This window comes from Calonectris borealis, chromosome 3 (assembly GCF_964195595.1).
Source record: "Calonectris borealis chromosome 3, bCalBor7.hap1.2, whole genome shotgun sequence".
In the NCBI taxonomy this organism is placed as follows: Eukaryota; Metazoa; Chordata; class Aves; order Procellariiformes; family Procellariidae; genus Calonectris; species Calonectris borealis.
The window spans coordinates 90206577-90234563 of NC_134314.1; the positions used below are offsets into that span (position 1 = coordinate 90206577).

At 37.7% G+C, this 27987-nt stretch overlaps 1 protein-coding gene across 2 annotated transcripts in view; it reads left to right on the top strand.

The window, feature by feature from the left end:
• PRKD3 (protein kinase D3) overlaps window positions 1-27987 on the top strand; it is a 46561-nt gene that overhangs the window by 9751 nt on the left and 8823 nt on the right. For both annotated transcript variants that reach the window (XM_075146629.1, XM_075146630.1), the window contains 11 exons: window positions 5670-5808; window positions 7063-7194; window positions 7907-8064; window positions 9670-9859; window positions 12727-12804; window positions 14764-14947; window positions 17145-17268; window positions 20095-20172; window positions 21775-22051; window positions 25231-25283; window positions 25672-25744. In XM_075146629.1, coding sequence (XP_075002730.1) covers window positions 5670-5808; window positions 7063-7194; window positions 7907-8064; window positions 9670-9859; window positions 12727-12804; window positions 14764-14947; window positions 17145-17268; window positions 20095-20172; window positions 21775-22051; window positions 25231-25283; window positions 25672-25744 — 1486 coding nt within the window. The remainder of the gene's footprint in view (window positions 1-5669; window positions 5809-7062; window positions 7195-7906; window positions 8065-9669; window positions 9860-12726; window positions 12805-14763; window positions 14948-17144; window positions 17269-20094; window positions 20173-21774; window positions 22052-25230; window positions 25284-25671; window positions 25745-27987) is intronic.

Here is a 27987-nt window from a genome sequence, read left to right on the forward strand (position 1 = left end):
TTTTTGGCGACTCATCCAGAACTTCGTAAAGTAAGTCCTGGAACTTGAAGTAGAGGGATTTTTCAGTTACTGCCAAGATAGAAAGAAGCCTCAGTTATGTTTCACTCCAGCAATACTGGCCGCTGTATATTGAGTTCTTCTGGGTAAAAAGAACGGTGTAATGCACTATCAATTAAAACTAGACATACTGTAATACTTACAGTATAAGCATTCTAGATAACACCAATTGTTTTTCTCAGTGTAACCGCAATAATGCACTAGTAGTGTTACTTGTTCTAGTACCACCCAAGTACAAAGGATTGCATACATTCTTTACGTAAGTTGATGATATTGGTGTACCAGAGATTAATTTTGGCGCAGTCTATCGCATACATAGACTTCCCACAAGTGATTTCCTGTAGTTAGATGCTCTTTTGGAACTGTTAACACTGGGAACAGTCGTCTTTTTGCTTTTAGGAAACATAGTAATACTGGGATTAGCAGTATGTTCTGAGTCACTGCGCAGATACTTTGGGCCTTTATGCAGGAAGGTAATAGCTGTATAATCCCGTAAGATAAAACAGGCTTTAAAAAATTCTGCTTTGAGTTTTGTTTTCAAGTTTACATTACGAGCTCTTAACACTTCAAAGGAACTAGATAGTGTTCTTCGTTAACAGCTTCATGTAATTGAGCATAAGGAAGGCTATAAAAGCTGCAGTACAAGAGAGAAAAATTTGGTAGTGTAAAACTTGAACATAGTTTAAGCTTTGCATAAAAATTCTGTTAAAAGATACCACTTGAAATAAAAACCTTGTTAATCGATGAGGTTATTCTTGGCCAGCAGTCTGCACATAGCCTTCTGGCTAAGGTGCTAGCAAAGAATGCTGTATTCCCAAATGTTCTGGGGAGCGGAAGAGAGAGCAGGGCGCTGCACGTCTGTAAGGAGCCAAGCTGCTTGCACAGCTCCCCCCATCGAAGCCTGGCCAAGTGCCTTAGACACTGGCTCTGATGGGCCACCTGCAGCTCATCAGGGCCGGCCATGCAGAGGGCAGCCAGCCAGCGCTTCCATTGCTTGGGCGCGCAGGACTGTAGTGGGGGCAGAGGAGAGTAAACTGAGCTGAAGCGTGTGGAGAAGAGAGTCAGAGAGGCATCTTCGTGTTAGGGTCTGTTCTTTTATAATGGGGAATCTTGGGCGGAGGGGCAGTGCAAGGAAAGGGCAGGACTTGTTCATCAAACTTCAGAAGTTTTGTTAGGGATGATTGAATCCGACAGCCTCCTGGCAGAGGTGAGGCTGCTGCAGCTCCATGCCCCAGGTGCAACCAGTAGCACAGGCATGTGCCCCCAACAAAAAACCAGCAACAAAAAAAATGTGGATGTCTCCAGCAGCTGGCACTCTTTGCCCAGTAGCGGCCACTGGATCTTGGTCTTTCCAGTTGCTGGCACCTGGATATTCGAGCTCTTGATTTCACTTCACTCTGGTCTCTCCAGTCGCTGGCACCACAGACATGTGGGTGCTCTGGCCTGTGGTCTGGCTCCAGTTGCTGGCACTCAGACTCCCCATGCACACACGTGCGCTCAGAATGAGAACCCATCATCCAGGAAAATAGTTAGAAATGGAATTTAGTGAAAAGATAGGACAGACGGTGCTGATCGGGCATAGGGCATGGCCAGACAATTGTTCTGACCAGTCCCTGTGTACAGGGTACCAGTCTTATATATCTTCTTATCCCTCTATTTTTTCCCCATGTTTGTTCCTCCCTGAATCACCTCTTTCCTTGCCTTTGGTTCCTTCCATAAACATCCCGTAAAAAGTCTTGTACGATCATAATTCCCTGGCATCTTATAATGTGTCCCATACCATTGGGCAGCAACCCCTCTCAGTTCAAAAGGTGCTCCAGTGTTGACTTATCTTGATGGGTTTTATGGCTGGAAACTGGGGCTGAGGCTCTCCTGTGACAGCCCTGGGAAGGGCCTGGACAGGGTATCCTTTCCTTTGAGTCCTTAATTTGGGTTCCCTGCCTGGCCTTGTGCCTATGTGCTCCTCTGGCATGTGGAGATGGGCCTTTGTTGGGCTGATGGCTCCTGTGACGGGCTGGGAGGAGCCAGGCAGGGTGTTATATGGGCTGCCCCACCTGCGTTGTTCCTCTGCGCTCCTTTGTGGACATGCAGACAAGCACCTAACCTAACAGGCAGGATAGGTAAGGAAGCTGTTGCAAGGTTCCTCAGCTATGTGTGTCCCTGTTGTGGAAAACCTTGTGGCAACTGCAACTCTGTAGTATGAATGAACAGGTTATCTCTATTCTAACACTTTTAGTTTTTGGAATGATTGTTTCAGAAATGGGGATTAGGCATGCACAATGCATAGAAGAATGTGTCCTGGGTGAAGTCTGTCACATATATCTACAGAAACTGTATACAGAGTCTGTGTTTAGTGATAGACTTCTTGCAATGAATAATAGCATAGGTTATTGTTAGTCTTGTAGGCCTGGGCTTGTGATTCTACATCTTAGTCTAGAAGCTACTGATCAAGCTGAAGCTTGTAAATAGAGGAATTATCTTTTATGAGGTTAAATATTACAGTTACAAAACCAGAAAATCTTTCACAGTCATTTCATCCATATGTATGCATACTTGTTTTGAGAGAAGAGGGCAGTAAAACATATAACTACAGTGTCATAAGCATACACGATACACAGCTTAAAAGGTCAATTTAATTAACGTAGAACCAAACGAGGATGTTGATGCCAACAGTTCTAACAATCTATAATAGATGATTTTGCGTTTTTTTACAATACTTTTATTCCATATAAATTAATTTAATCTTTAAGTCTGGAATTTATTTGACAACCAGATCTTAATTATAGGCATGATACTGTTATTTACAAACTTTGGAATTAATGTTGACGCTGCTTTCTAAGGAATGTAATGTCTCGTATTTTTAATGATTACACTTGCTGTCACAAAGAGGATTTGAATATTCATCTGTAACTTTTGTTTATTGTGTCAGCTAATGCTTTTTAGTCACCAAAATTAATGTGGTATGTTTAAAACATTTTAATAAATCCAAGATTTGTACATGAGAACGGGTAAATGGTGTCACATGCAGAACACATATGGTCATAGCATTTAAAATAAGTGCTTCTTGGGATGTGATTGTGTGACCTCTGGTTACTGGGTAGGGGATTATGTGTAGGGATGTTCTGGCACCTGTATTGTAGGTTTATGGTCTCAAAGAATGAAAAAAAGAAACAAAGACATATCTTTATCAAAAGAAGGAGACTTAAGCCTTTGAAATATCTTAGAGGTTCCTTAAAATCTGTGGTTTTTAGGTGCTTCTGTGAACTTAATAGAAAGAGGCAATAGTTCACACTGATTTTCTGAATTGTCAGTTGTCCCTCCTGGCAGCTGAAATTAATATCAGCATGAATGAAAAGTGTCATGTTTATCTACAGGCAGATACATACTGTATTCACATTGATTTTTTTTTTTCTCGCTTTTGTTGGAATTAAGTTTTTCAGCAGCATGATGCAATTGATATGCTATAAATAGAAGTTGTCTTGAGGATACAATTGATTGTAGCATTGATGTGGTAGCTTTCTCTTGTTGATACTAGCATTAAGATGTGATACCTGATTAAACAATGTATATAGGAATCAAGGAATAAAGGAATCAAGGAATCCTTGATCAAGGAATAAAACCTCATGGCACTTATTGAAAAAATGTAAGTATAACTTGTTTTCTTGTTAATTGAGGTACAGTGGAATTTTGAGTTAGCTTAAAGCAGGTTTATGCACTGTTTCAGGTATGAAGAACTGCCAGTTCCCTTGGAAGAATTACTAGCGTGCTGTATCTATGCATGCTCTGAATATAAAGTCAAGTCCTCTGCATACTTGCAGAGATACTGAGACACATATTTGAGCAGCACAGCTAATTCTCAAGCTTTTTATTTGCTTTCCTCATACAAATAATCTTTGGGAGATTGGCAAAATGTAATTTTCAGAATATTCATGGATATTTGCTATTTATCAAGATGAATCAGAGGATGAGTATGCTGAAATATAGCACGATCAGAGAGGAGTTCTTACAGGCAATTCCAGATGACCTAAAGGATTTTAAGCAATAGCAATAGTTTAAAGGTTTAAAAAGCATCTGTTTCAGGGGAATATAATGCTACTGTCATATCTGTACCATCATGGCTAGTCTACAGAGTACAAGAGAGTATCAAATTTATGTAGGGAACCTAAGAGTGAGCTGGGAGACAGGGGAAGCAACCTGTCTGTTTAGCATCAGCCCAGTAAATCAGTTTCTTGGTGCTGCAGATTAAATACCTACTGGTGTCCGTATAATTTTGTCAGGTCCATCTTTTGCTTTTGCATGGGTTAAATGGCACAAATTCTGCCGCTCTTTGTGACTGTCCCAGTAGATAATATGCTTTCCAGAGCATGGGGATTCTTCAGTATTACATGTAATGTAAATGTGTAGAGTGTGCACACCAAAGCAGAGAAGGCCAACTTAATAATTTGGATAAAATTCCTACTGGAAAAAGAGAATTATTTTCTCTCTGAATGAGAAGGGAGTGTGAAAACAATGGGTGTGACGGATGCCCTCATTATGTCTTTGATTTGGTAGAAACAGTTCTTTGACTACTTTAGTTAAGGACAATTAATATACCACAGTTTAAACCCTGCTACATATTGACTGCGCAGGATCTAAACTACCAAACTGTAGTCTGTTACCTAATTAGTTGAAAGTTTGTTGTTTGCTTTTCCATATTTTTTCCCACATTCTTCCTGTTTTCTTCTGGGGAGCAATTCTGCGTGTGTGTTGCCACCTCGAGTTTGAAGTCTGGTTTAAACAAAAAGGCCAAACAAAGGAGCTGGTTGATTGGTACTCATTCATCTCCAGGGTCTATTCCCACTCTTTTTCTCTGTGAACTGTCTGTTTACTTTTAAGCTTTTCATCTTAAGAAGTTTTACTCACACTTGACAATATTTTGAAGAGTGGGGAAAATACAGAATAAGAAAGTTATTTTCAGTGAAGTGTCATGGAAAAATGGCGTGTTACTTATTGCAAATCCACATAGGGAATAGACACAGTATTATCTTCCTTCCTTGGCAGGAATCAAGTTTTCCTTTTCTTGCATCTGCACATCTAAACTGTTGTAGAACAATGACATGGAGCCTCTTTTAGCTTGCCCTTAAGAGAAGTGGAGTGTCTTGAGCTGAATACCTGCCTGACCAGAATGTCTGTGAAATAAAGGTTACAGGTGGTGGTATCTGAGTTAAAGATCTGCATTGGCTTTCAGGTGCCAGACTGATAATGCTGGTCTGAGAGATTAAAAACCCAAACAAACAAAAACCCTAACATTTTTTCTTTTCAGATTTGGAAAAAAGTGTCACTGTTGGTGGGGGGGAACAGGGAAGAAGTTGGTATTGATGGGTTTTATTTGGGTTTTTTTTTGTGTTTTGTTTTGTTTTTTTGTTCGTTTGTTTTTTGTTTTTTTTTTTTTTTTTAACCTTTTAATGCTACTTTTCAGTTCAGAAAATGCTTCAGTTCCTCAAAAATAAGCAGATCAATTTTGTTTCCATGGAACACTTAAAACACTGAAGTTCTGTAGCTGTTATTAAAAATATTTATGGATAAGATTATCAAAGAGCCTGTGTTAATTTAGAGTTTGCTTTCTATTGCAGTTCCCAGAGTGTGGTTTCTTTGGCATGTATGACAAAATTCTCCTCTTTCGTCATGACCTGAACTCGGATAATATTTTGCAACGGATTACATCAGCAGAAGAGATACATGAGGGAGATCTTGTTGAGGTTGTACTCTCTGGTAGGTATTGTTATAAGAGTGGAACAGTGCTTTTTTCAGTAGATTAAAAGAAAATAGGACTTTATGGAACATTATTATCATGCTTGCCTTGACTTCTTTGACTTAAGTCTCACGCTGGGTCACTGTTTTGGGGTACAGGTTTCCAAGAAAATGCAAGTGGTACTGATACTTCAGTACTGAGTGTTGTTATTGTTTCATTGTTGTGTTTTAATCTTCTTCAGGTTTATTATTATAAATAAATCTGAATTGTAAGAATATGAATTTATAATAATATAAGTTGTTTATTATGATTATTGAAGCTGAAATGCAGGTAGGATTCAGGATTTGCTCTTCCAACCCTGTTGGCTTTCTTTTGCTTACATCTGTCTTTTTGTTCTGTAGCTTTTGCCATTGATGGTTTATACTGGCTAAAAGACTTCATATAAATGTAGTTCCTGAATCATACCTATAAGGACAGAGTCTTAAGGGTTATTGTAGTGTTTGAAAACAGTTTCTTTTTAAACGATACAGTCCTTAGAGTGGTGGTTATTAGTGTAGTACTCTTCAATAACGAGGACAAAAAAAGCCCCAAACCCTAACTGATTTGAATTGTATGTGTTTCATCAATATCCTGTTGGGTGCATAACCCCAGTTGGGCACGTAGTCCTCAAAGTCTGAAAGAACTGCTCGATACTAGTCCAGCTTTTATTTCAGGACAAAAATTCATTTAAATATATCTATGCTTGTTTAAGAAAAAGAACATTACTAGTGAAGTTTCAAGTGTTCCATGGAAACTCTATCCACAGTTCTGTTTTAATACACACAGAGTTCAATTTAATAAGCTTTTACTGAAAAAGTCCTTTAGAAGATAAAAATCTAACCTGTAGAACTGTCCTTCGTTTGAAAATTTTGTAGGTTACAAAACAGCTTGAAAATTAAGTTGCTTTTTCAAATGTTTACTGTTAAGCTGATTTTAACAAAGCTTGTTGTATTTGCCATCTTAATTTAGCGAGGTTTTCAACATTGTGACTCATACTGTTGATTAGTTGTGGTCATTAGCTTACGGAATCCAACGGATTTTTTCCTCAATAAAAAAGGTTACTGAAAACTATGTAATCTTCTAAATGCATATTTAAATGGTATACAGTAAAATGCTGATGTCTAAACAGCTTGTTAATGTTTTTTGAATCTGCCATTTTTTAAACAACATATTCTTTCCATAAATCCGTGTTGATCTTCTGGCAAGAACCATAACTTACTGCAATTTTTTAAAAGCTTTGGCTACAGTTGAAGATTTCCAGATTCGTCCTCATGCACTTTATGTGCATTCCTACAAGGCTCCTACTTTTTGTGACTACTGCGGAGAGATGCTTTGGGGTTTGGTACGACAAGGATTAAAATGTGAAGGTAAGTCTGTGATTTTTAGTGTATTTTTGTGTGTGTGTATCTATATAAGATGAGGAAGAAGAAATTGTGTCTTGTTCGATATGTTAGCATGTGATAAATGTAGTATTTCATAGAGTTGGAAGGGGTTGTGCATCAGGAAACCCGAGTTCTAATCTCGGCTTTAACGCAAAATGTGTGTGACCTTGGGCAAATGACTTAAGAAGAGTTCCTGTTTCCCACTTTGAAAAAATAGCTAGCTTACAAGCGTGTGTTCTTCGCACAAGGAGCACATACTTTGGAGAGACTCCCAAAGGGGAATCCCTTTCCTTATGGCCTTGATCCAGCTGGCTGCGGAGCACTCTGCAGCTTGCTGTCAGGTACCGACGCTGCCTGCTCACTGGCTTCTCCTTGGCTCTTGTGCTCCAAAGTGAGGGAGTGATGAAAGCCTCCGTGGGGGGGAGCAGCGAGAAGGGCGTTCAGCTGCTTTGGAGTCCTAGACCTTGTTTGTAGAGCTGGGATTACTAGAGACCAGTATTATAGCAAGCAGTGCAAAAAAAGCTGGTTTTGCGGATCGCATCAAGAACGCCGAAAGAAGAGAATTTAACAGAACAATCTATTTCTGCCTTTACCGTTTTCCGCAATCATCTTTTTAACTGCTTTATCAAAATGTTAGTACTATTTTTGTTACTTGGAATGTTGGGAGTTTTTCTGTCTAAAAAACCTTCTCTTTCAGGTTGTGGGTTAAACTACCATAAGCGATGTGCCTTCAAGATTCCAAATAACTGCAGTGGAGTAAGAAAGAGGCGTCTGTCTAACGTGTCTTTGCCAGGAGCAGGGCTTTCAGTTCCAAGGCCAGCACAAGCTGAATACACATCCTCTGCCTCTGAAGAAGTACGTAATGTGAAACAATTTCTGGTTTAAAATCCTTTAACCTCTGGGGAACTAGCTAGTGTTGCAAGTGGCTCATAATGAGTACGAGGGAGTTGAGCTTAACCATTATGATTGGTTTTAGTTCATTTTTAAATCTGGTGAGTCTTAGACTGTGACACTTATTGATAACTTATTACTGTGAGAAATGAAATGGGAAGTAAATTATAACTTTTATGTATAATTTTGTTATTAGCCTGTCACTGATGGTTATATGAACTCTGAGAACTTTGGTTTCAGGAATGATAAAACACTTTCTTTGTAATAGAGATTCATTCTGTAATTATGGTATCAGTATAGAATAGTTTCTTGGCTAAAGCGGTACAAATTGTAAGCTTTTATGCTGGGAGAGGAGAGAGTGTTCCTGATATGCTATTAAGCTTTTCACAGAGTTAATCTAAAAAAACCCCAAGCCCTATCAGGGAGGGTATAGGGGGTGAAGGGCTTACAGTAAAACCCGTCATCCATAATAGTTCTTTGTTATAATGGTTATGATGATTGCTGAGAGGTTATCGATTATACTGCAACTATATTGGGATCTTAAGCCAGGGCAGGCAGTGTGTTTCATTGCTGCTTTCACCATGGGATAAAAGCAGTGCTTTTGACACTTAGTCTTTCCTACTTATCTAATTCTATCACTTTACAGTATAACAATTCCTACATTCTTACCATAGTTTAAAATAGAAATTGTATAGATTTTCTAGTTCCAGAACATAATTTTTTTAGCTAGAGGCTGTGATGTTTATAGCTATTGGTAAGATTTATTCAGCGAACATAGAATTGTAGGCGTTTCCCCTGTCATGGAATTTAACTTTGATTTCTACATGCGTGTTTAGTACCTCTTCGACACTTCTTCTTTGCTATCTGATTTTGAATACTTGGCTTAGATGATCAGTAATATCATATTATCATATTTGCAGTTCATCTTTCGGCAGTCTTAAAATGCTTTAGGTCAGATGTACAGGGCCATGTTCCTTTACATTGTTCTGTAGATGCAGGTAACTGTAAATTTATCCCGCTGAATGTTCAGTATGATACTCAATGCCTTTTTTGTTTTAATTGCCCAAGTTTTTGTTAAATCTTACTTTCAAAGATTTCTTGGGGGGTTTAATTTCCAAAATTATTTTTTAATTTTCTAAATATTTTTGCCCAACTTAGTAAGCTATCCAAGCATGCCATACTTTGCTTTTTAAAACTTATAGCTTGAGGTAGTGATTGGATTTTGGTTTGCCTACCTCCAGTGTTTTCCATTTTATCCCCTACATGGGGGTCTGTATGTGCTTAAAAAAAAAAAACCAACAGTCATAAAAGTGAATTTTTAGCATTTTAGTTTCTGTGGAAATAAAGAATCATACATACTTTCCTGCTCTCTGCAAGGATTTTCCATCTGGTGTTTTCTTGGTTTTGTTTTAAGATATCAGAATGTCCTCTTAAAGCTTCTTGGCCAGGTTGCTTTCTTATCCAGTTACTTTCTGAGCCAACGCCTTCCTCCTAGCTCCACTGACTTTTTTCTTTGCCCCTAAAGTAGAACTGTTTTGGTGCAAATCGTGTATACCTTCTTTATTCCAGCGCTGCTGCCCAGAACCTAGTAAGAGGATTCCCTCCTGGAGTGGCCGTCCCATCTGGATGGAAAAGATGGTGCTTTGCAGAGTGAAGGTTCCGCACACCTTTGCTGTTCACTCCTACACTCGTCCCACTATATGCCAGTATTGCAAACGGCTGCTCAAGGGCCTTTTTCGTCAAGGAATGCAGTGTAAAGGTAAACATTTAATTTTCTGCTGCAACAATAAATTTCAGTAAAAGTCTCGTATTTAAAACTGACTTCAACTTATGTTTTGATTGCCAGAAGGTTGTATACTGCGAAGTGGGGCAGTATAATTTTTGAAAAATTGCATATTTTTGAGAGGATTGCAGCAGCCCTTATTTTCATTTTAGTAGACTGTGCATTGTACATTTTTCTGAAAAATAAGATTTAATCACATGTAGATTGGGAACACCTTAATTATAGATGGATAATTCTAAATTAATAAAAATGGGAAATACTTCCCTTTGTTCAATGTCTGTCTTCTAGACTCAGCACTAAAGAATTTGTAAGTTTTCATTATATTATTCTGGTACAGAATACTGGTTATCTTTTGGAAAAATTTGATACAGGTAGGCGCCTTTCCTGAACTAGCTTAGGCTTCATCAGCTGCATGTTTTTTATTTAGCATATGTTAAGATGTATGACTTGAGTTCTCAGACTCTTTTATGCGGTTCCCAGGGCATAGCTATGACATTGTGATCTTCTGGCTCTTTATTGCTGGGTAGTGCAGATCTGTCAGCTTTGTTGCAGGAAAGAAAACTGTAGTGATGAATCCTAAACACTAATATGGAAAGGACTTTCCATTGCTCTCGTGTGAGTTTGTCAAACGTGAGTACCAACAGTCAACATTTTGAAAGACGTCGCTTTATACATTTTCAGTTTCCTTTAGTAGAGGAGAGCAAAAATTGTAAGCTTATAGCTGTGTTATTTCTTTTGACTAAAAATACTGCTGTCTCATGTAAGTAAGGAAGTAGTTTTATGTTTCGTTTCTGTTTTTATTAATTTGCTTTTGTTTTTATTGTATTTGTATTATTATTATTTTATTGTATTTGTATTTGTATTTTATTGTATTTGTTTTTATTAATTTATTTAATTTGTAGTCTGTTTGAAGTCTGTATTCTGAACTGTTTTTGATTTTTTTTTTCAGTCAGTGTGTCTCTTGAATACATGTAATACATAAATAATGAAGTCTGAAAAAGATGCTTTGCAGTTTTAACCTATAAATGCTACTGACCATATACAGTTGTTGTGACTGTATATCCAGCTGAACAAATGGGGCTACCACATCAGTTTCAGGAAAGTGAATGACACTGGATAAAAATAGTATTTATGTGCGGAAAACAAACCTAGAGAGATGTTATATATATGTACAGGACAGAAATAAGTATATTAATAGGCCTCCGTTTATGTAGTATGTTCCTATACATATTTTTAATATATCAGGAATTGATATCAAACAATCAAAATACTTTCATACTGCTTCCTCCTACAGATTCTTGAGGTTTCCCACTGACTTCCTTGTGCACATTCCCAAAGCTTGGGGTCTTTCAGCAGTCCCATGTGCCTGAGTACCTGTAAGAGCCCTGGATGTCTTTGAATTCATCCAGGCTTCTACTTGGACTCTGAGGATGATTTTTGGGATGCTGATGCTATATTTGTGGTAATAAATTAAATGTGCCCAGGAACATTCCTGGGAACTGAGGTCAACTGAGACAAAATGACCAGTGCTCATGAACAAGTTTTCTTAGCATCCAGCCTGGGTGGCTGTATGCAGACTGCCTGTTGGGAACAGTTTCATGGGATGCTCTGATTTATGAACTAGACCTGGGAACAGTTTGGGATTGTGCTAATGCTGTGGGCCACAAGCCATTCTAGGGGATGTTTCTAACTGTTTACTAGACTAGAGAGTTGCATTGCAGTACCCAAAAATGTTTCTGGACGTAGTGTAATTTATTAGAATTGACTTGCTGTCAGTCTTTCTAGTTCCCTGGTAGGATTTGAAATGTCTCTGTTTCTTCCAGCCCCCTTCAAACTGGTGAAGTAACCATATTCCATAATATGGACTGAAAACGCTGCTATAGAAAGGACAGTTCATTGGTCTCCTAGGATGCTTCCTTGTAGGCACTCAGAAGCTGAACGGGATTGTATTTTGCTCTAGGGTTTGGCTTCTCTGTTACTAAAAATGGGGAGATAATGATTTTTCTTGTCTGGGCTTAAAAGGAAAGCACAATAAGCTTTCTTTGGATAGCAGAAAGGGGCTAAATTATCAGTTTGAAAACAGTTGTGGGGGCAGTAGGGAGTTTTGAAATTCATGATGCTGATAACAGAGTTGAAAATTACAGCAATGGTGCTAATAAAGGAAATTCCTGTTAATACCACTAATGTTATATGCTGGACTTTGTTTAATAGGCTGCATCTCATACCTCAGATGCAGAAATGGCACACATCCAGGTTAGATTCCATCTCCCCGTCAGGCCAGATCTGGACATAGCGTTATTCTGTCTGTCCTGTGTCAGCAGGCAGAAACAGAGCTTCAGTGTTCAGCCAAATCTGTAATCTGAATGATAGGGGAACTGGACTTTGGGGTTTACTGCAGAGCACATTTGCTCTGTGATATAGGTGTGTGATCCTAGAGGCTCGGATGGCTGCAAGTCTTAGGCAGCAGGTGGGGGAAAAATGATAGATGTGAGACATTTAAATCGTATAGCAATGGAAAAAAGGGTGTGGAACAGAGGAGAGGATGGGAAAAATTACATCATAATGGAAAAAATAACTACAGAGAAAGCTAGAGAAGTAGAAAACTGTTTTGTACTGGGAGGGGAAGTGCTGATAATAAATACTGGTGGGCCAAACCAACGTGTGACATCAGGGCAAGATTGTTAATTTCCTTCTGAAGGTGCTGTCATTGGTGCTGTCTTCAGTTACATGCAAATGTGTGAATCTGAACTGAAGCTTGTGATGGAAGTGGTGAATGATAGAACGTTAGTGTCTGAGTAAGAGTAAGATTCTGGTATCATGGGCTTATTTATCTTTTATTTTAGATTGCAGATTCAATTGTCACAAACGCTGTGCGTCTAAAGTACCTAGAGACTGTCTTGGAGAGGTGATTTTCAATGGAGGTAAGATGAGAAACATGCTTTCAAATACTGACAGATCTTTGGAGGCTTAACAATAAGCATTAGCTTTTGGTTCCTATCTTTGAATATTTTACATCTTTTTGTTTTATCTTCCCAGTTTTTTCACCTGAGATCACGGACAATTAAAAAGATTCACTGTAAAACTTATACTCTGGTGACTTTAATTTTACTTAATCAGTCTTGGCAAGTACAGTATGCTTTGCTTGAGACTGCTCAAGGAAAATAAAAAACAAGAAGCCTTCTCAATGTACAAAAATTAAACATCTGTTGTGATCAGTCTGCTCATTGTTCACCATGAAATATATATTTTTAAATTTTAATAACTGAAAACAAGTACCAATTTTTGTGACTTTCTCATATCCATGATTTTTAGTGGCCAGAGCTAGCCCAGCAGTTTGTGAGGTAAAAGAGAAAGGAAAAAACCAAGCCAAACAAAAACAAAAAACCCCACTCTAATCTTTTGAAACCTCAGTTAAGTAGGACTATTTTCTGAATAGATCTTATGGAGTTGAAACGGGAAGGTGAGGAATAGTATGTGGCAGGAAGTTTAGAGTCTTATCCTTGGAAGTTTTAGACCAGTGTTAAGCTGATGAAATGTGGGATGGATGAGCAGACAGTGAGGTGGATTGAAAGCTTGTTGAATGGATGGGCCTAGAGAGTGGTGATCAGTGGCATGAGGTCTAGTTGGTGTACCCCAGGGGCCAATGCTGGGTCCAATCCTGTTCAACATCTTCATTAATGATTTGGATGATAAGGCAGAGTGTATCCTCAGCAAGTTTGCCGATGACTGGAAGGACTGGCTGATACACCAGAAGGTTGTGCTGCCATCCAGAGGGACTTTGACACAGGGTGGAGAAATGGACTTAGGGGGATTGTTGGACCAGATGACTTCCAGAGGTCCCCTCCAACTTCATCCATTCTGTGATTGTGTTGCCCAAAATCTTGATCCTTGGCATGCATATTTTTGAGAGGAATAAAATTGATGACAAGCAGCAGATCACACCAAACTGTACAACCTGATTCAGAGGCCTGCTGAAACAGCAGCCCTGTTTGCCATTGCACAACATATCCCATCATGCCTGCCTTCTCCAGCTCCAAGGCTCTTGCCTGGGTCTTGAGATTGGTGGCCATGAACAATAATGTACAACACATTGTTGCTGCAGCCTGCTTTCACTATTCTTGTGATGCTAAGGTGCTAGAGCACGTAGTTTGGGAACTACAGTTTCCGACAATTCTTCTGAGGACATAAGGAATCATGTGTGGTGTGTTTTTTTTTTTTTTTTTGTTCTTTCTTCCACCCTTAAATTGAACTCCCCTCAGACCAAAAAAAAAAAGGCTACAGATGAAGGTATTTGTATGTCTTAATTCTTAGTTTTCCACAATGCAAGTTGTACAGCTTTTTGAAACTTTAAGCTTCTGCCAGCAGAGAGTCAGATGCGAATAAGACCTGTTCTGCTTTTCTCTTTTCCTGCAATACCACAGCCCCCTTTTTCTCTCATAGTTCTGCTATTATGGGCTACAAGGGCAGCGAGAACAGAGTTGGCTTTCTGTTGACAGACAATTTTGTTTGCACAGGAATAATTCTCTGGGTCATCTCTAGCCCTCAAAAGGTTACTTTGTACTTATTACTTGTGGAACAGAATTACTTAATGAGATTTAGGTTTAGACCTTAAGCTTTTCATTCCGTTTCTTTCAATATGATTCTTGTTTTGGTTGGGTCTCTCTTGCCTTGGCATTTAGCAAAAACAAATTGATAATGTTCATTAGCACACTGCATCATTTGGCAAAAACTTGAGGATTTTGTATATTGTCATTGTACTTTTGTGTTTAGTTGCATAAATGTGAACTGAAGAAGAACTTTTACATAGTTTTTTGTTGTTGGTTTTTTTTTTTTTTAAATTGTGTATTTGAAATAATATCTGAATCCTGCGTTGTTTCCAGAACCTGCTAGCCCAGGCCAGGATTTGGACATGCCAATGGAAGTTGATAGCAGTGAAATGAACAGTGATGGTAGTCGAGGTCTAGATGATGCTGAAGAGCCCTCTCCTCCAGAGGACAAAATCTTTTTTATGGATCCATCTGACCTTGATGCAGACAAAGATGAGGAAGCTGTCAAAACCATCAGGTAAGTCATAAGGTGGATTTCTTTGCTCTGGATGTACTTTCCTCAATATTTTGAAGTAAAACTTTGAGTAAAATACTTCTGACTAGCCCAGGTTTACTGCTTAAAGTGTCATTTTTTTATTTGTGTTTTTTCTAACTTGAAGCTGCTTTGTAAAATTATCCTGTCCCAAGCAAATCTGAAACATAAATAAATTAAAATAATGTAGTCTCTTCTAATTTGAAAAAGTGTTGTGCTATGACTGTTACCAAAGAAATAAAGCCAGATTATCAAAACATGGTAAAATTTATGGCTTAACTTAACATGGCTAAGACATGACTAAGATCTTTGTGACTTTAGCCTAATTTAGTTACTGTTATACATATGTTGATTTAAAAGGTATTACTTGAGATATTTTAAAGTTCACATTGCAGTTTATATGCATTTTGGGCAGAAGTTTGATTTATGTAGCTTGAATGTGTTTTCTGAAGTCTTCTATCCGATAACGGTTACATAGTTCCTTTAATCACGTTTGGTCTTTTTACTTTCTGTATTATTCTGAATAGTGTCATCCTGATTTTCTTAAGTCATTCTTAGTAATGTAAGAGCAGTTGTATTAGGTCAAACCAAAGGTCATTTTAGCTCAGTGCTTAATAGCAAATATGTGAGGAAGAGCATATACCTCCTCAACTTCCAGTGATTTATAGCTCAAGGACTTCCTGAGTTGGAAGTAGCATCTTTTTTGTGTTCCATCTCTAGGTAGGATTTTTCCATTTATTTCTAATTGCATTTGAAGTACTTAAAGTTTTTTTTGGCATGTACAGCGTCCTGTGGCAGCCAATTCTACAGTGTAACTGTGTGCTGTGTTAAAGCATCCTTACATTTTTGGTTTTGAATCTGCCATGTGATTTCGTGTGTTCACAGACATTTCTGTAAGTGCCACATATAGGAGCTCTGGTGTTAAGCAGGCAATTTAGTGGTTCACTCCATCTTCAGCGCTATTAAAACCCGTACATTTAACTAATGACTCTGTCAGAATGTTAGATATTGTCAAATCTTTGTCTGCAGGACAGTTAATATTCCTGAGCATTGATAAAATTTCCTAGTGCAACTGTGATTTGAATTAACACATCCCTGTTGATATTTTCATAAATTGAAAGTATGCTTAGATAGGGACCTTTATTAGTGTAATAACAATATGAAGAAGTAGCATAGTCAGCATAAACAGACAAGAGAAGTTAACAGTAATGCTGATATTAATTATGAACATAAGCCAGCAGTGTGCCCAGGTGGCCAAGAAGGCCAATGGCATCCTGGCCTGTATCAGAAATAGTGTGGCCAGCAGGAGCAGGGAGGTGATCGTGCCCCTGTACTCGGCACTGGTGAGGCCGCACCTCGAATCCTGTGTTCAATTTTGGGCCCCTCACTACAAGAAGGACATGGAGGTGCTGGAGCATGTCCAGAGGAGGGCAACGAAGCTGGGGAAGGGCCTGGAGCACAAGTCTTATGAGGAGCCGCTAAGGGAACTGGGGTTGTTTAGTCTGGAGAAGAGGAGGCTGAGGGGAGACCTCATCGTGCTCTACAACTACCTGAAAGGAGGTTGTAGCGAGGTGGGTGTTGGTCTCTTCTGCCAAGTAACAAGCGATAGGACAAGAGGAAATGGCCTCAAGTTGCGCCAAGGGAGGTTTAGATTGGACATTAGGAGAAATTTCTTTACTGAAAGAGTGGTCAGGCCTTGGAACAGGCTGCCCAGGGAAGTGGTGGAGTCACCATCCCTGGAAGTATTTAAAAGACGTGTAGATGAGGCGCTTAGGGACATGGTGTAGTGGGCATGGTGGTGTTGGGTTGACGGTTGGACTTGATGATCTTAGAGGTCTTTTCCAACCTTAATGATTCTATGATTCTGTGATTCTATATTTTTATGCTGGATTAAGACCAGCAGTCTCAGCTAATTGTTTTGAGAGGATGATTTCTATAGGTGTCCTCATTCCAGTGTGTTTCTTCTGTGTTCCATAGAGTAATTTAAGTACTGCAATACTTGCACTAGGAGAGGTAGGAAGAGCTCAGATACCTTATCCATTTAACTTATCAATGAAATAATTCGTATGGGAAAAAAAGGTGCCTGTTCCTGAAAATTATGGGCTAAATGTGTAGTACGAGTATAATTGCAGTACTGTTGTATTTTAACTTGTTAAATGTTAACTGTTCTATCTTTTTTCAGTCCTTCAACAAGCAATAATATTCCTCTCATGAGAGTTGTACAGTCGATCAAGCACACAAAGAGGAAGAGCAGTACAATGGTGAAGGAAGGATGGATGGTCCACTATACTAGTAGAGACAATCTGGTCAGTGACTTTAGCTTCTTCCTACATTAAGTTAAATTTTTTCTCTAAACTAGTGTATTTTATTTCTCTTATTTAGATATTCTGATTTACAGTATCATTTGAAAGAACTTAGCCCTGATATTCATTATAAAGAAATCTGATGCAAAGGAGAAACTGTAGTTTATTCAAAATTCTTCAAATGGTGATTCAACAGTACTTCCCTTCTCCCTTTTAAGAAGGAGAAGCATCTCTAAATTGTCTCAAATTAATTGCATGTTTAAGATTTCAGCTTTCCTGAGATAATAATTTGGAATAATTTGCTTCTGTCTTCTTTCTGTTTAGCAGTTGTACTAAATATTTGTATCAGTGTTTTTATTCAACTGCATGAAAAGGTGGAAATTATTATAAAATGATGAGTACTGAAATGGTTGACACTATTATTCTAATGATCTAGATGTTTGTAAATATTTATGCGTAGATATGGGAGCCCTTCATTCCTCTAGCAATTCACCCTATCTAAAAGTAAGCATTATTGAATCCACCATCCACTCCAAACTCACTATTCCTCTTGATGTCGGTGGAATAAAGAGTTGTGGCTTGACTCCATGTCCTTGTGTATGCAAGCATCCTCCAAAAAGACTACGTTGTTTGTTTCCAGTGCTACCAATAACAACCTCTTAATTGAATCTTCTTAGGCAAGCTCCTTGGTTTTGTGTACTGAGGAGGAAGGTAAGGAAAAGTAACTGGGTTCCTTAGAGTTGTCTGATGGAAGGGAGTGAATCCTCTTGTCTTTTGGTAGATGAATGAAAAGGATGAAGTCAAGAAGTTCTCAGATCTCGTGAAGCACAGTGTTTCATATTGAGACTGTTCATGAAAGGCAGCATAAATACTTTTGCATTCTTTGTCTCTGCGCAGGAGTCTGATTGAAGGGGGCTTCACGAATTTAGAGAAGAAAAGTTATTTAAGTTCTGTTGAAATCAAGCTGAGGGGTGATACTAGGTAGCTCAGGTTACTATAGTATTTTTACTTTTTGTGATAGTCAACTAAACAGACCATTGTAAGTGGTCTGTCAGAAACTGCCTTACAAAACATTTCTTTAAAGTACAGTTTTCTAATATCTAGATGTATTTATCATAAACCAAAATAAATATCTAGCATATTTCAGATGAGATTCCAGCCAAGGCTACTTAACAGACACAATTATCATCAGCTGGCTGTGGAAAAACTAAGGCCAGGTAGTAGATGAAGATGGATAGTTCTAGCAGTGTTCAGGGCAGACCTGGTGTTTGGCTCCGATTTAATCTTTCAGTACAGCCAGGATGTTTTTCCATTGACTTTTTTGGACGTAGAACACTGATCAGACTGTACACCTTAGCTTAGTTTGGTTTTTTTTTTTTTCTCATTTGTCAATCTGGCTGCTACCTAGATGACATCTACCGAAAAAGGCCATTCAAATGAAGTGGAGTATTCTGCCCCAAAGCAAGATACCTTCTGCCAAGCCAAGGTCTCATAGAGCTTCCTAATAGTGGGAGACCATTGGCTATTTCCCTTGACCGCTCTGGTCTCAGCAATGTCAGACTATTTCCTATTCCTGAAACAACTTGGGCTTTCTATCAGTTCTGAACCTCAGAAAGAGGTTCATTTTAACACCAGTATCTGTATACTTCTTGCTGATTCTGGATAATAAGGTATTTCACCCTTTATAATGAGAAGTTTCTATATCATTGTCTGTATTCTTTTCCTCACTCTGAGACTATACTTTCTCAGAATACAGCATGGGCAGATTTTGAATCCCTGAGTGAGTTGACAACCTGTTCCTTAATTCCCCCCTCCAAAATCTTCTGTGATTCATGATTTAATAAAGAGCATATATGTCCAAAGGACAGGTTCACCCTTATGCTTTCACACAGTTTCCATTCAGTGCTGGCTGGGAATTCCATTTAGTTAAATCCATTCATGACCTAGCTTTCTTTGTCTAACTCCTACAGGTAGTCTTAGCTTCCCCAAGATAAAGTGATTTAAGCTCTGCTGTATTATATTTCAAACTAGTGTCATCCTAGGCCAGAGTTAAGTGTCTTGGACTTTTGTCACAGAAAAATGAAAATGGGTTTCTAACTATATGAGCATGGTGCCAGCAAAGTACGTTAGATTCATACAGCCATATTAGCTTTCTAAAAGCTTCTTTGTTTTGAGGAATGCTCCTCTGCTTAAAATTACAAGACAGTTATGTGCACCAGCTTATTCATATTACTTTTTGGTGGAGATGATCCTTCTCATTGGTGGAGACTTCCAGAAAATAGCTGTTTAGCCTGTTTTGATTTTTATTTTCTTTTGTCCACTTGAATCTCATAATCTGTCTGTCTTGCCAGTGTGTGCTTTTGACCTTCTAGAATTCTGTGTTGACAAAAGAATTAAGGACTTGTTAGGCTTGCTCAGTCCTTGAACCCTTGCAATGTTGATGTGAGGGCACAGAGGGAGAAATCATGACTCCCCAAATTGTTACTAAATTAAAATAATTCAGGCTTTGTAAGCACATGCACCTGGAGTGAAACCTGTGTAGGTAAGTGTTTTTCCTGTACAAGATAACTGCTGTTGTCACTGCTATTACTGTCAGGTAAGTGATACTTTTTTCTGGTTTGTGGAAATAATTTTACGAGCCTTTTCTTGAGTTTAAAAAAATCGTTATTCCCAAAGTCTGTATTTTCACGTACCTAGTCTAAGATGCAACTGTAGATTAACGTTAGTTGATTATCTTAGTCAGTTAAAGCATTTCTCATTTAAATAATCAGATAATAAAAGCCATACAAGTGATTTATTCCTTATGTTATTGTACTGTGCATTTTGTAGAGAAAAAGACATTATTGGAGACTGGACAGCAAATGCCTCACGCTATTTCAAAATGAATCTGGAACAAAATATTACAAGGTAATTAATGATGAGTAATAATTATGTTGCACTTGATTTACTCAGTGCTTTATAGATCTGAAATCTATTTGTGAGCAGTATAAATATTATCTCCATTTCCCCATCTTTTTTAATCAAAACTGTGACAGGTTAATTGTTAGCTAAAGCTTGTAAGTGAGAAGGACCAAGACTAACTCTGAGAAGTTGCTTGCAGTTCCTGTTCTAATCCCCTTGAGTATGTCTCTCCTTAAATTTTACATGTACTGTTCTCCTGAATTGCCTAGCATATTAAGTTTTCTTCACAATTACCAGAGAATTTGTTTGGCTGCCAGTCTGCTGAAGACTAGCATTTTTGCATTCTAAAAGTAGTGACTGAAAGTTTGCATGCTTATATATTTTATTTTGAGGTTCCCAAAATTAAATTATTCCAACTGTACAACTGAAAGTTGCAAGCAAGATTTAGAGGAAAATTTACTGTGCAGCCTGGCGTCATATGAATGAAACTTAGCAATAAGTTTAGGATATTGTTAATACAGTAATGTGTTCAATGGTGGAATATTCAGAAAATGTGTTCGACTGTATAAACAGGATTTTTCCCTTTCTTGTCTTACACCTTTAGGTGGGGGTCCAAATCTTGCAGCTTCTTCCTTTATAACATCTCTAAGATCAAGCCTTTTCTCTGTACACCCAGCTAAACTTGCCCAGATCCTTTTCATCCCTATCTTGACCAATGCAGTCTCTTCTTCTCAGACCTCCCTGATACTTGTATTGCCCTGTGCATTCAAAACACAGCTGGTAAAATACGTTCCTTGCTTGTTGCTCCGTTATGTCACTGCTTTTAGTCCTTTGACTTGCCCCTTTGCCTCCTTTTTGTAACTGCTTAAGTCTCAGGTTATTTGTCTTTGCTGTTAGAATCATTCACAGTTGTTGCCTTTACATTTATTTGCTCTTCATCTTAATCAGCTACTGTCTCTTATCCCCCTAATGCCAGCCCAGTGTTCACCTGCTTGTTCACTACTCTTGCAAGTGATGTGCACCTGTACACCTTCCCATGTCTGTGGAATGTCCTTCTCCAGCTAGTGTGAACTGGCAACCATTTCTTCCTTCAGATCTGTTCTCTAGCACTGCTCGTACCTGTATGAAAGAATCTTTACCCAAAACGATTCAGATACATGAAGCAGTGCTTATTGACTATCTTATATAACCACATCCTCTTCTTAATGTTGTCTTGTTTCACTTTTTTCCCCTGTCATGTTCTTCCCTAGCTAAGCTGTATAAACTACAGGGGGAAAATGGTCATTCTATAGTTGTGCATCATTTGTATGCAGTGGGAGTGTGTCTCATGCTGAATATAAATGCAGTTTGTCTGAGTAGAGAATAGTAGTTGTATAGAGAGAACTGTGGTGGGGCTGGAAGTCTATCTAGGCTTGTACGGAGGAATTCAGAACACTGTGGGTGGGCAGTGGTCGTGCACAGTTTGACATTAGTTATGAAGCTTGGTGTTCTGATTTTGGTTTTTTGATACATTTGCTTTGATTTCTTTGCAAACTTTAAGTTTTGAATATCAGTATATTAAAATATTACGTCTGTTTTCATTTTTCAATCTTTAATATTTTTCTTCAGGAGATTCCACTTTCAGAAATTCTCCAGGTGACTCAGCCTCGAGATTTTTCAAACGTGGTGCAGGGCAGCAACCCATACTGTTTTGAGATCATCACTGACACGATGGTGTACTTTGTTGGCGAAAACAATGGCAGCAGTCATCACAATCCTGTTCTTGCTGCCACCGGAGTTGGACTTGATGTAGCTCAGGGCTGGGAGAAAGCCATTCGTCAGGCTTTGATGCCAGTCACTCCTCAAGCTAGCGTTTGCACTGCTGCAGGACAAGGAAAAGATCACAGTAAGCAGGCAAACAAGGCACTATTATTCATATTCTGAAGCTGTTAATGGTAGAGATTCCTTTCAGAAAAGTGCTTATTTAGAGTTAAGTACTGTCTTGTCTTTTCACTGCTGAATTGGGTTCATAATTTTCCACAAGTCTCTAAAAAGTGACACTCAGGTTTGTGGAGGGTGGGCAAATCCTTTAATCTGTGGTAGCGGGAAGTAGTAGTGAAGAATCAGGTTTACAATATGAATGCATATTGCAGAGCTTTATTGTAGGAGCATTAAGAACTCACACATAGTTGCAGGATGTAAAAAGAGACCATAGTTTAGCTATTTCTAATATACTTTTAAAAAAAAAATTCAGATTATAAACGTATACTCTGAAAGAACTAAATTTGAATGCTTTTTGATGTTATCCGCTATATATATATATTTTTTTTTTTAAATCTGTGAGATGTCAGTAGCTAAGGAGAAGAAAAGGAGTTAGTGATGCATTGTAAATGCTGCCAGTGATGGAAAGAACTTTTGCTGAGCTGTGGGTAGTAATAAAAAGTACCCTATTCTCTTTATGCACCTGTCCTCCCTTTCTTTCTCTGGCATAGGATCATAAACATTATCGAGGCTCCACTAAACTATATATTGTGTTCTTTCTCTTCAGACATCTCCTTGTTCTTTGCAACGACATTCATTCACATTCTATACTGAGATTTATGCTTTTGTTCTTTAGTTTCTTTTCATCTTCCACCTACTCCTTGATCTTCTTTTAGTGAAATTTTCTTTTGCAGGAGATTCTGAGATTAGTTTCTCTGTCTCTGATATCTGGCTACTCTGCCTCAGCAGCAGTTAAGAACATGTAAAGTACTGAGGTAAAGGCACTTTCTGAAAATGCAACCATGATCTGAAATGGTAAACTATGAAACACCAGTACTGATATCTGTATTTAATTACAGTGAAGAAACATACCAGTAAGATGGTACCTCATAACTGGCCTTACACATACATAAAATGCCACTTTCAAGATGAAATTCTTAGTTCCAAATATATATATACACCAAAGCTCTCTTTGTTTTCTGGAACCTAAAGCTTACTGTTGCTGAGACTTGCAAAGACAGTTGTTTTTTCCAAAATCAGTATTTTTTCAGATATAAATAATAACATTTTTATATTAAAACTTGACAGTGGTAGGGAATAGAGCTGCAGGGGTAGATACAGAAGGAAGTATTTTAGCATGTTTAGGATTGTAGGAGTATAAGAAACTACCATGAGTTGTGGAGTGGCGTTCACATATTCTTAGACAACTCGGGTTGATTTTTAAACTCTAAAAAGCCCACAAAATGTCTGTTCATCCCTCTCGTACCTACACACTGTGAGCCAAGAAATGTATTCCAAGAGCCTTTAAGAAAATTAGGCTTCTAGTTAAAAAAACAAAACCCCAAAAGCCTCAAATATGTTCTTTTAAATGAAAAGACCAAAAGAGGAGGGAGACATTGCTAGTGCTTGAAGAATTTGCAGCAGCAGCAGGGAATTTGTAGTGTCAAAATGTCCACAAGACACTAGCTAGTCAGTTTATACCACGTTCTAGCCAGAAAGTAGCTAGAAATGAGGATGCTCTTCCAGTCTGATGAAGAGCATGGGAAAGAGTCCTTTCTGACCTTGTACCTGCTGGTTGGGGTGGGATGTTTCTTTGAGGGATGTTTCTGAGCTGAAATGAGAAAGAGAAGATTAGTAAGCAATTACCTGGTATAGATTACATATTGAATCCTGGCATTACTGATTTCTTCAGAAGTGACAGTTTTTCAGCCCTTACTCTTAAGCATTTCAGACACTGGAAAAATGGCTTTATTTGGAAGGAGTAACTCAATACCTACCTACCAGATATTTCGTATTCTGTAGCCATCTGTGGAGAAGGGTTCAGTGTGTTCTCTTTAAACAGTTTCAAAAACTGTATCATCTCTTTCTAGTTACCTTGTTTCAACCTTGCTGCAGTTTGTGTTGACTTTAGCAACTTTTTTGCTTGCCTTCTCTCTTGTTTTCCTTGTGTTCTGTACTGTTATTCTGATATAGACTTGACTATGGTCAATAATCAGTAGACATATGCAAGGCTATAATTCCAGTTCATATTTCAGATGCACAATTCAGAGTGTCTTTGAGAACTAGTATTTGTTGCTATCTTAAGCCTGTAAATTCCTTCTCTCAGATAAAGCACAGGTGGCAAAAATCAGGTACAGACATTTTCTTTGTTCTCTGAAATCTCAACGCTGCTCTTAAGGTGATAAAGGCTCTTTTCAAAGTGCTAGTAAATCTGTAGTGTATCTTCTATCCATCTTGTTGGTGAATTTGTTTTACTTTTTTGGTTTTTTTCTTTTTTTTTTTGGAAGTTAACATAACAAATGATAGGTGTCCATTTGGCTGAGATGCTTCACTTCTGTCTTGGAAGTCAAAGAAAAAGGGTATTTTCTGCCTTCCTTGATGTATCTCTTCTTGTTTGTGCATCATAATGTTATTCCTGTAATGAAAACTTTGTGTCAACATCTGCTGCAGGCTGAAAAATTCTGTATCTTTATCTGGTGCTTTTACTTGCAAATTACACTTCCTAGCTGTGCTCTTATATTCCAAAGATTGATATACTTCTGTACTTTGACCATGAAACAAAGGTTGTTTATATTATGGGTTTTATTGCTTTTTTTAATTATCACATCTTCTGTTACTTGCTTTCTTGATTTGTTTCCTTTTCTTATGCATTAATTCTGTGTATCTTGATGCCACAGAAAATTAGTAACCACATTCATTTGACTCTAAGGGATTTATCTGGTCCTCTTCCCTGTATTTTTCTATATTACTACCAGAAATTCTTAGTAGTTTAATGAATTCTGATACAATTGCCACATTACTATGGCTTTTTGTTCCCTAGCTCTCTATTGTGTGCACACTCATACTGTTCTACTATTTTTGTAATCAGTGATATGACAAAAATAGACAAATAATCTCAGCAAAACTTCCAGGGTTGTTTATCTAATCAATCTGTGAAATTTGAGTTCCAGAGTGTGATGTTTCTGCAGAACATCAATAAAAATCGTTTCACCGTGACTGGGTTAGGAGTCAGTAAATGTTTTTTGTTTTGTTTTTTCCCCACTTTTTACTAGAAAAAGCCTGCCCTTCCTATTTACTTACTCAGTTATATCTTTTTTATTGCAGAAGAGTTATCTCTAAGCATCTCTGTTTCAAATTGCCAGGTCCAGGAGAATGTGGTAAGTCATATGCATTGTATGATAATGGTGTTTATTTACCTGGATGGTACAAAGTAATTGGTAGTAGCAATGTCTGGATGAGAAAGCAACACCAGGGTATTGTAGCTAAAGAAGTTTGTGTTATATACAGGAGGTAATATACTTACCTGGCACAGCTGTAGTTTGTATGAATATATGTCCCTGCTTACAGTGCAGGGACGTATATTCAGCTAAGTGGATCGTTTTCAGGAAAAGTTTGTTGTGTTTTTCCACTCCATTCAGGGTAATGATGGCACCCTTTACAGAGTTTGATTAACATCAAATGTAAATACAGCTTAGCCAGTACTAATATGCTCAAGAACATTCTGATTACTCCTGATATTTGTGATTTCTTTTTTTCATGCATTAGGATATCAGCTCCGTGTACCAAATATTTGCTGATGAAGTGCTGGGTTCTGGTCAGTTTGGTATTGTATATGGAGGTAAATTACATTAGATTCCATTATGCATTTATTAAGATAGAATGTCTGTCTGCTTGATATAATTAGCCTTTTCATATTTGCTTAGCTGTATCTAGAATGTCTAGGTGAAGTTTATCTTGTTAAAAGTTTTGTTTAGATTACTTTACTGTGTCTCTCTGCAGTTTTATGTACAGTATTTCTTACAATTAATTTTTTGCATTTAGAGTTTGGCATTGGCATCAAAATCAGTTTAGAATACGCATTGCATTTTGACCACAGTTAAATACAAAGCAATCTCTAGTCTGAATTTGGCCTTGGTTAGTGGTTTTTTTAATTGCAAATTCTAACTACTATTGTCTGTGTTATAGTGTATTAGAAGTCATGTATTTAAGGAGGCTGTCAGTTATACTTGCTTTTAATGATATCTGAGAGATATGGCCAAAAACAATTAGGAAAATACATATTTTAGTTTATGCTTTGACAGTATTTATGCAAACATATTATTGTCATACTTTATGCAAACAGTTTTGCTACAAATTTCTGTCAGCAGGATAAAGTAGAGGGAGGAATTCTTTGTCAAGAGGTCTCAGTTTTAGGTTTCAAATGTAGTTTTATCACTTTTAGTTTTTAAAGACTTCTATAATAACTTGTTTATAGTATGTAATCACAAAAAGAAGAAATACTAGAAATGCATCGTATGAACTCTGTTTCTCTTTTTTTTGATCCCATGTGTTGTATCTCAAGTGTTGAGAAAACCACAGACCAAATCTGGAAAGAAAGAAAAAGTGATAACTAGTGATTTAAAAGTGGTAACCTTTCTGCTTCTGTCATGTTGTCTTTCTAGTCAGGAAGTATCGTGGCTATGATTTTTCTGTGTGCCAATTGTGTAGTTAAATACTTCTCTCTATTACTTCTGAACTGCTTGATGGAAATGCAGTTTGATGGTCTGGTTTTACATCACTCTTGAGAGAGGTCTATTTTTTTTCCCCTCTGTATTTCTTAAAGCATAGTGTGAATCAAAGTATGCTCCCTCTCCTATAAATAGAACATGCACAAATGTAGACGGTAGTTTAATGTTTTGATTTTATTTCTATATATACTCTCCTAAATTGCTTTTTAGATAAATCTCAGCTTGGTATTTTTCATGATTCAATGCTTATAAATGCTTATAAACATAATAAATGTTTATAAAAGGCTTTTATTATATTAAATCTTTTCAATTAAAGATGCCTTAAAATATATAGGGTATGGATACTTAGTTTCTTAAGATAAAATCACAAGCTGAAAGAGCAAGAAAAGAGAATACAAAAGAATATTCTTTAGCTGGCTCTGCACACTGCTCAATTGTTGCTGGTGTTAGGGAAGACTAGGTCTGGTAACTTCTAGTATTGGCTTCTCCCTGCCTGTGTAGGCTTACTGAAATAATGGTAACAAAAGCTTTTATTTAAACAAATAAAGGTAAAATTAAGATGCTTACATTGTTGTGGGGTTTGTTTTTTTTTGTTAGGGTTTTTATTTTGTGTCCTCTATTCTGGACAAACATTTAGAAATTGTAAATCAAGAAGTTGTAGGATATTGATATCCAACTCCTGTTTCTTTCAGTGAGAAGAGTTTCCCTCTGCTTTTCCTATTTTGGTTGGTTTTGAAGGGTCTGAAAAATGGAGACAGGAAAAAAAAAAAACCTTGACAGTTTCTTACTGATGTAAAACTTGCCCTGAAAACTGGTTGGTTGTGTTTTACTTCAGAAAAGGAATTTTCAAGCTGCTTTTCTGTTAATCTTTCTTCATGTTCAATTTTTAGCTCTAGTCTAGCTTCTGTAGTTAAGTGTTTTGTTAGTTTGGTGGTTTTGCTTTATGTTCTCTTGCAACCTAGCATTTGTCTTCTGGGTTTTGCATGTAGTTCGTAATTGATGATATTTCTGCTACATTTCAACATAATTTGACGTCTAGTGGAGCCAGAGTCACTGTCCCTGAATCTAGGGGTTTATTTGAATTATAGCTGGATGCTGTGGTTTCTAATATTTTGCCTAAAAATTGCTGATTTGTTACAGACAAAATGACAAAACTCCCCGGATCTCTCTCTTTCAAGACTTCTGGCTTTATGCCGTTGTCTGTGACAGTCCATTATACAGTGTATGCTTTCCCTAGGACTAATGTAATCTTTTTAAAATTCATTTTTTGCTCTCCAGTTGTTAGTTCTATTTGATAACATTGTAAAGCCTTCTGGACCTTGAGTGATGCCTCCGTTAACGGCCTTACTTCGTC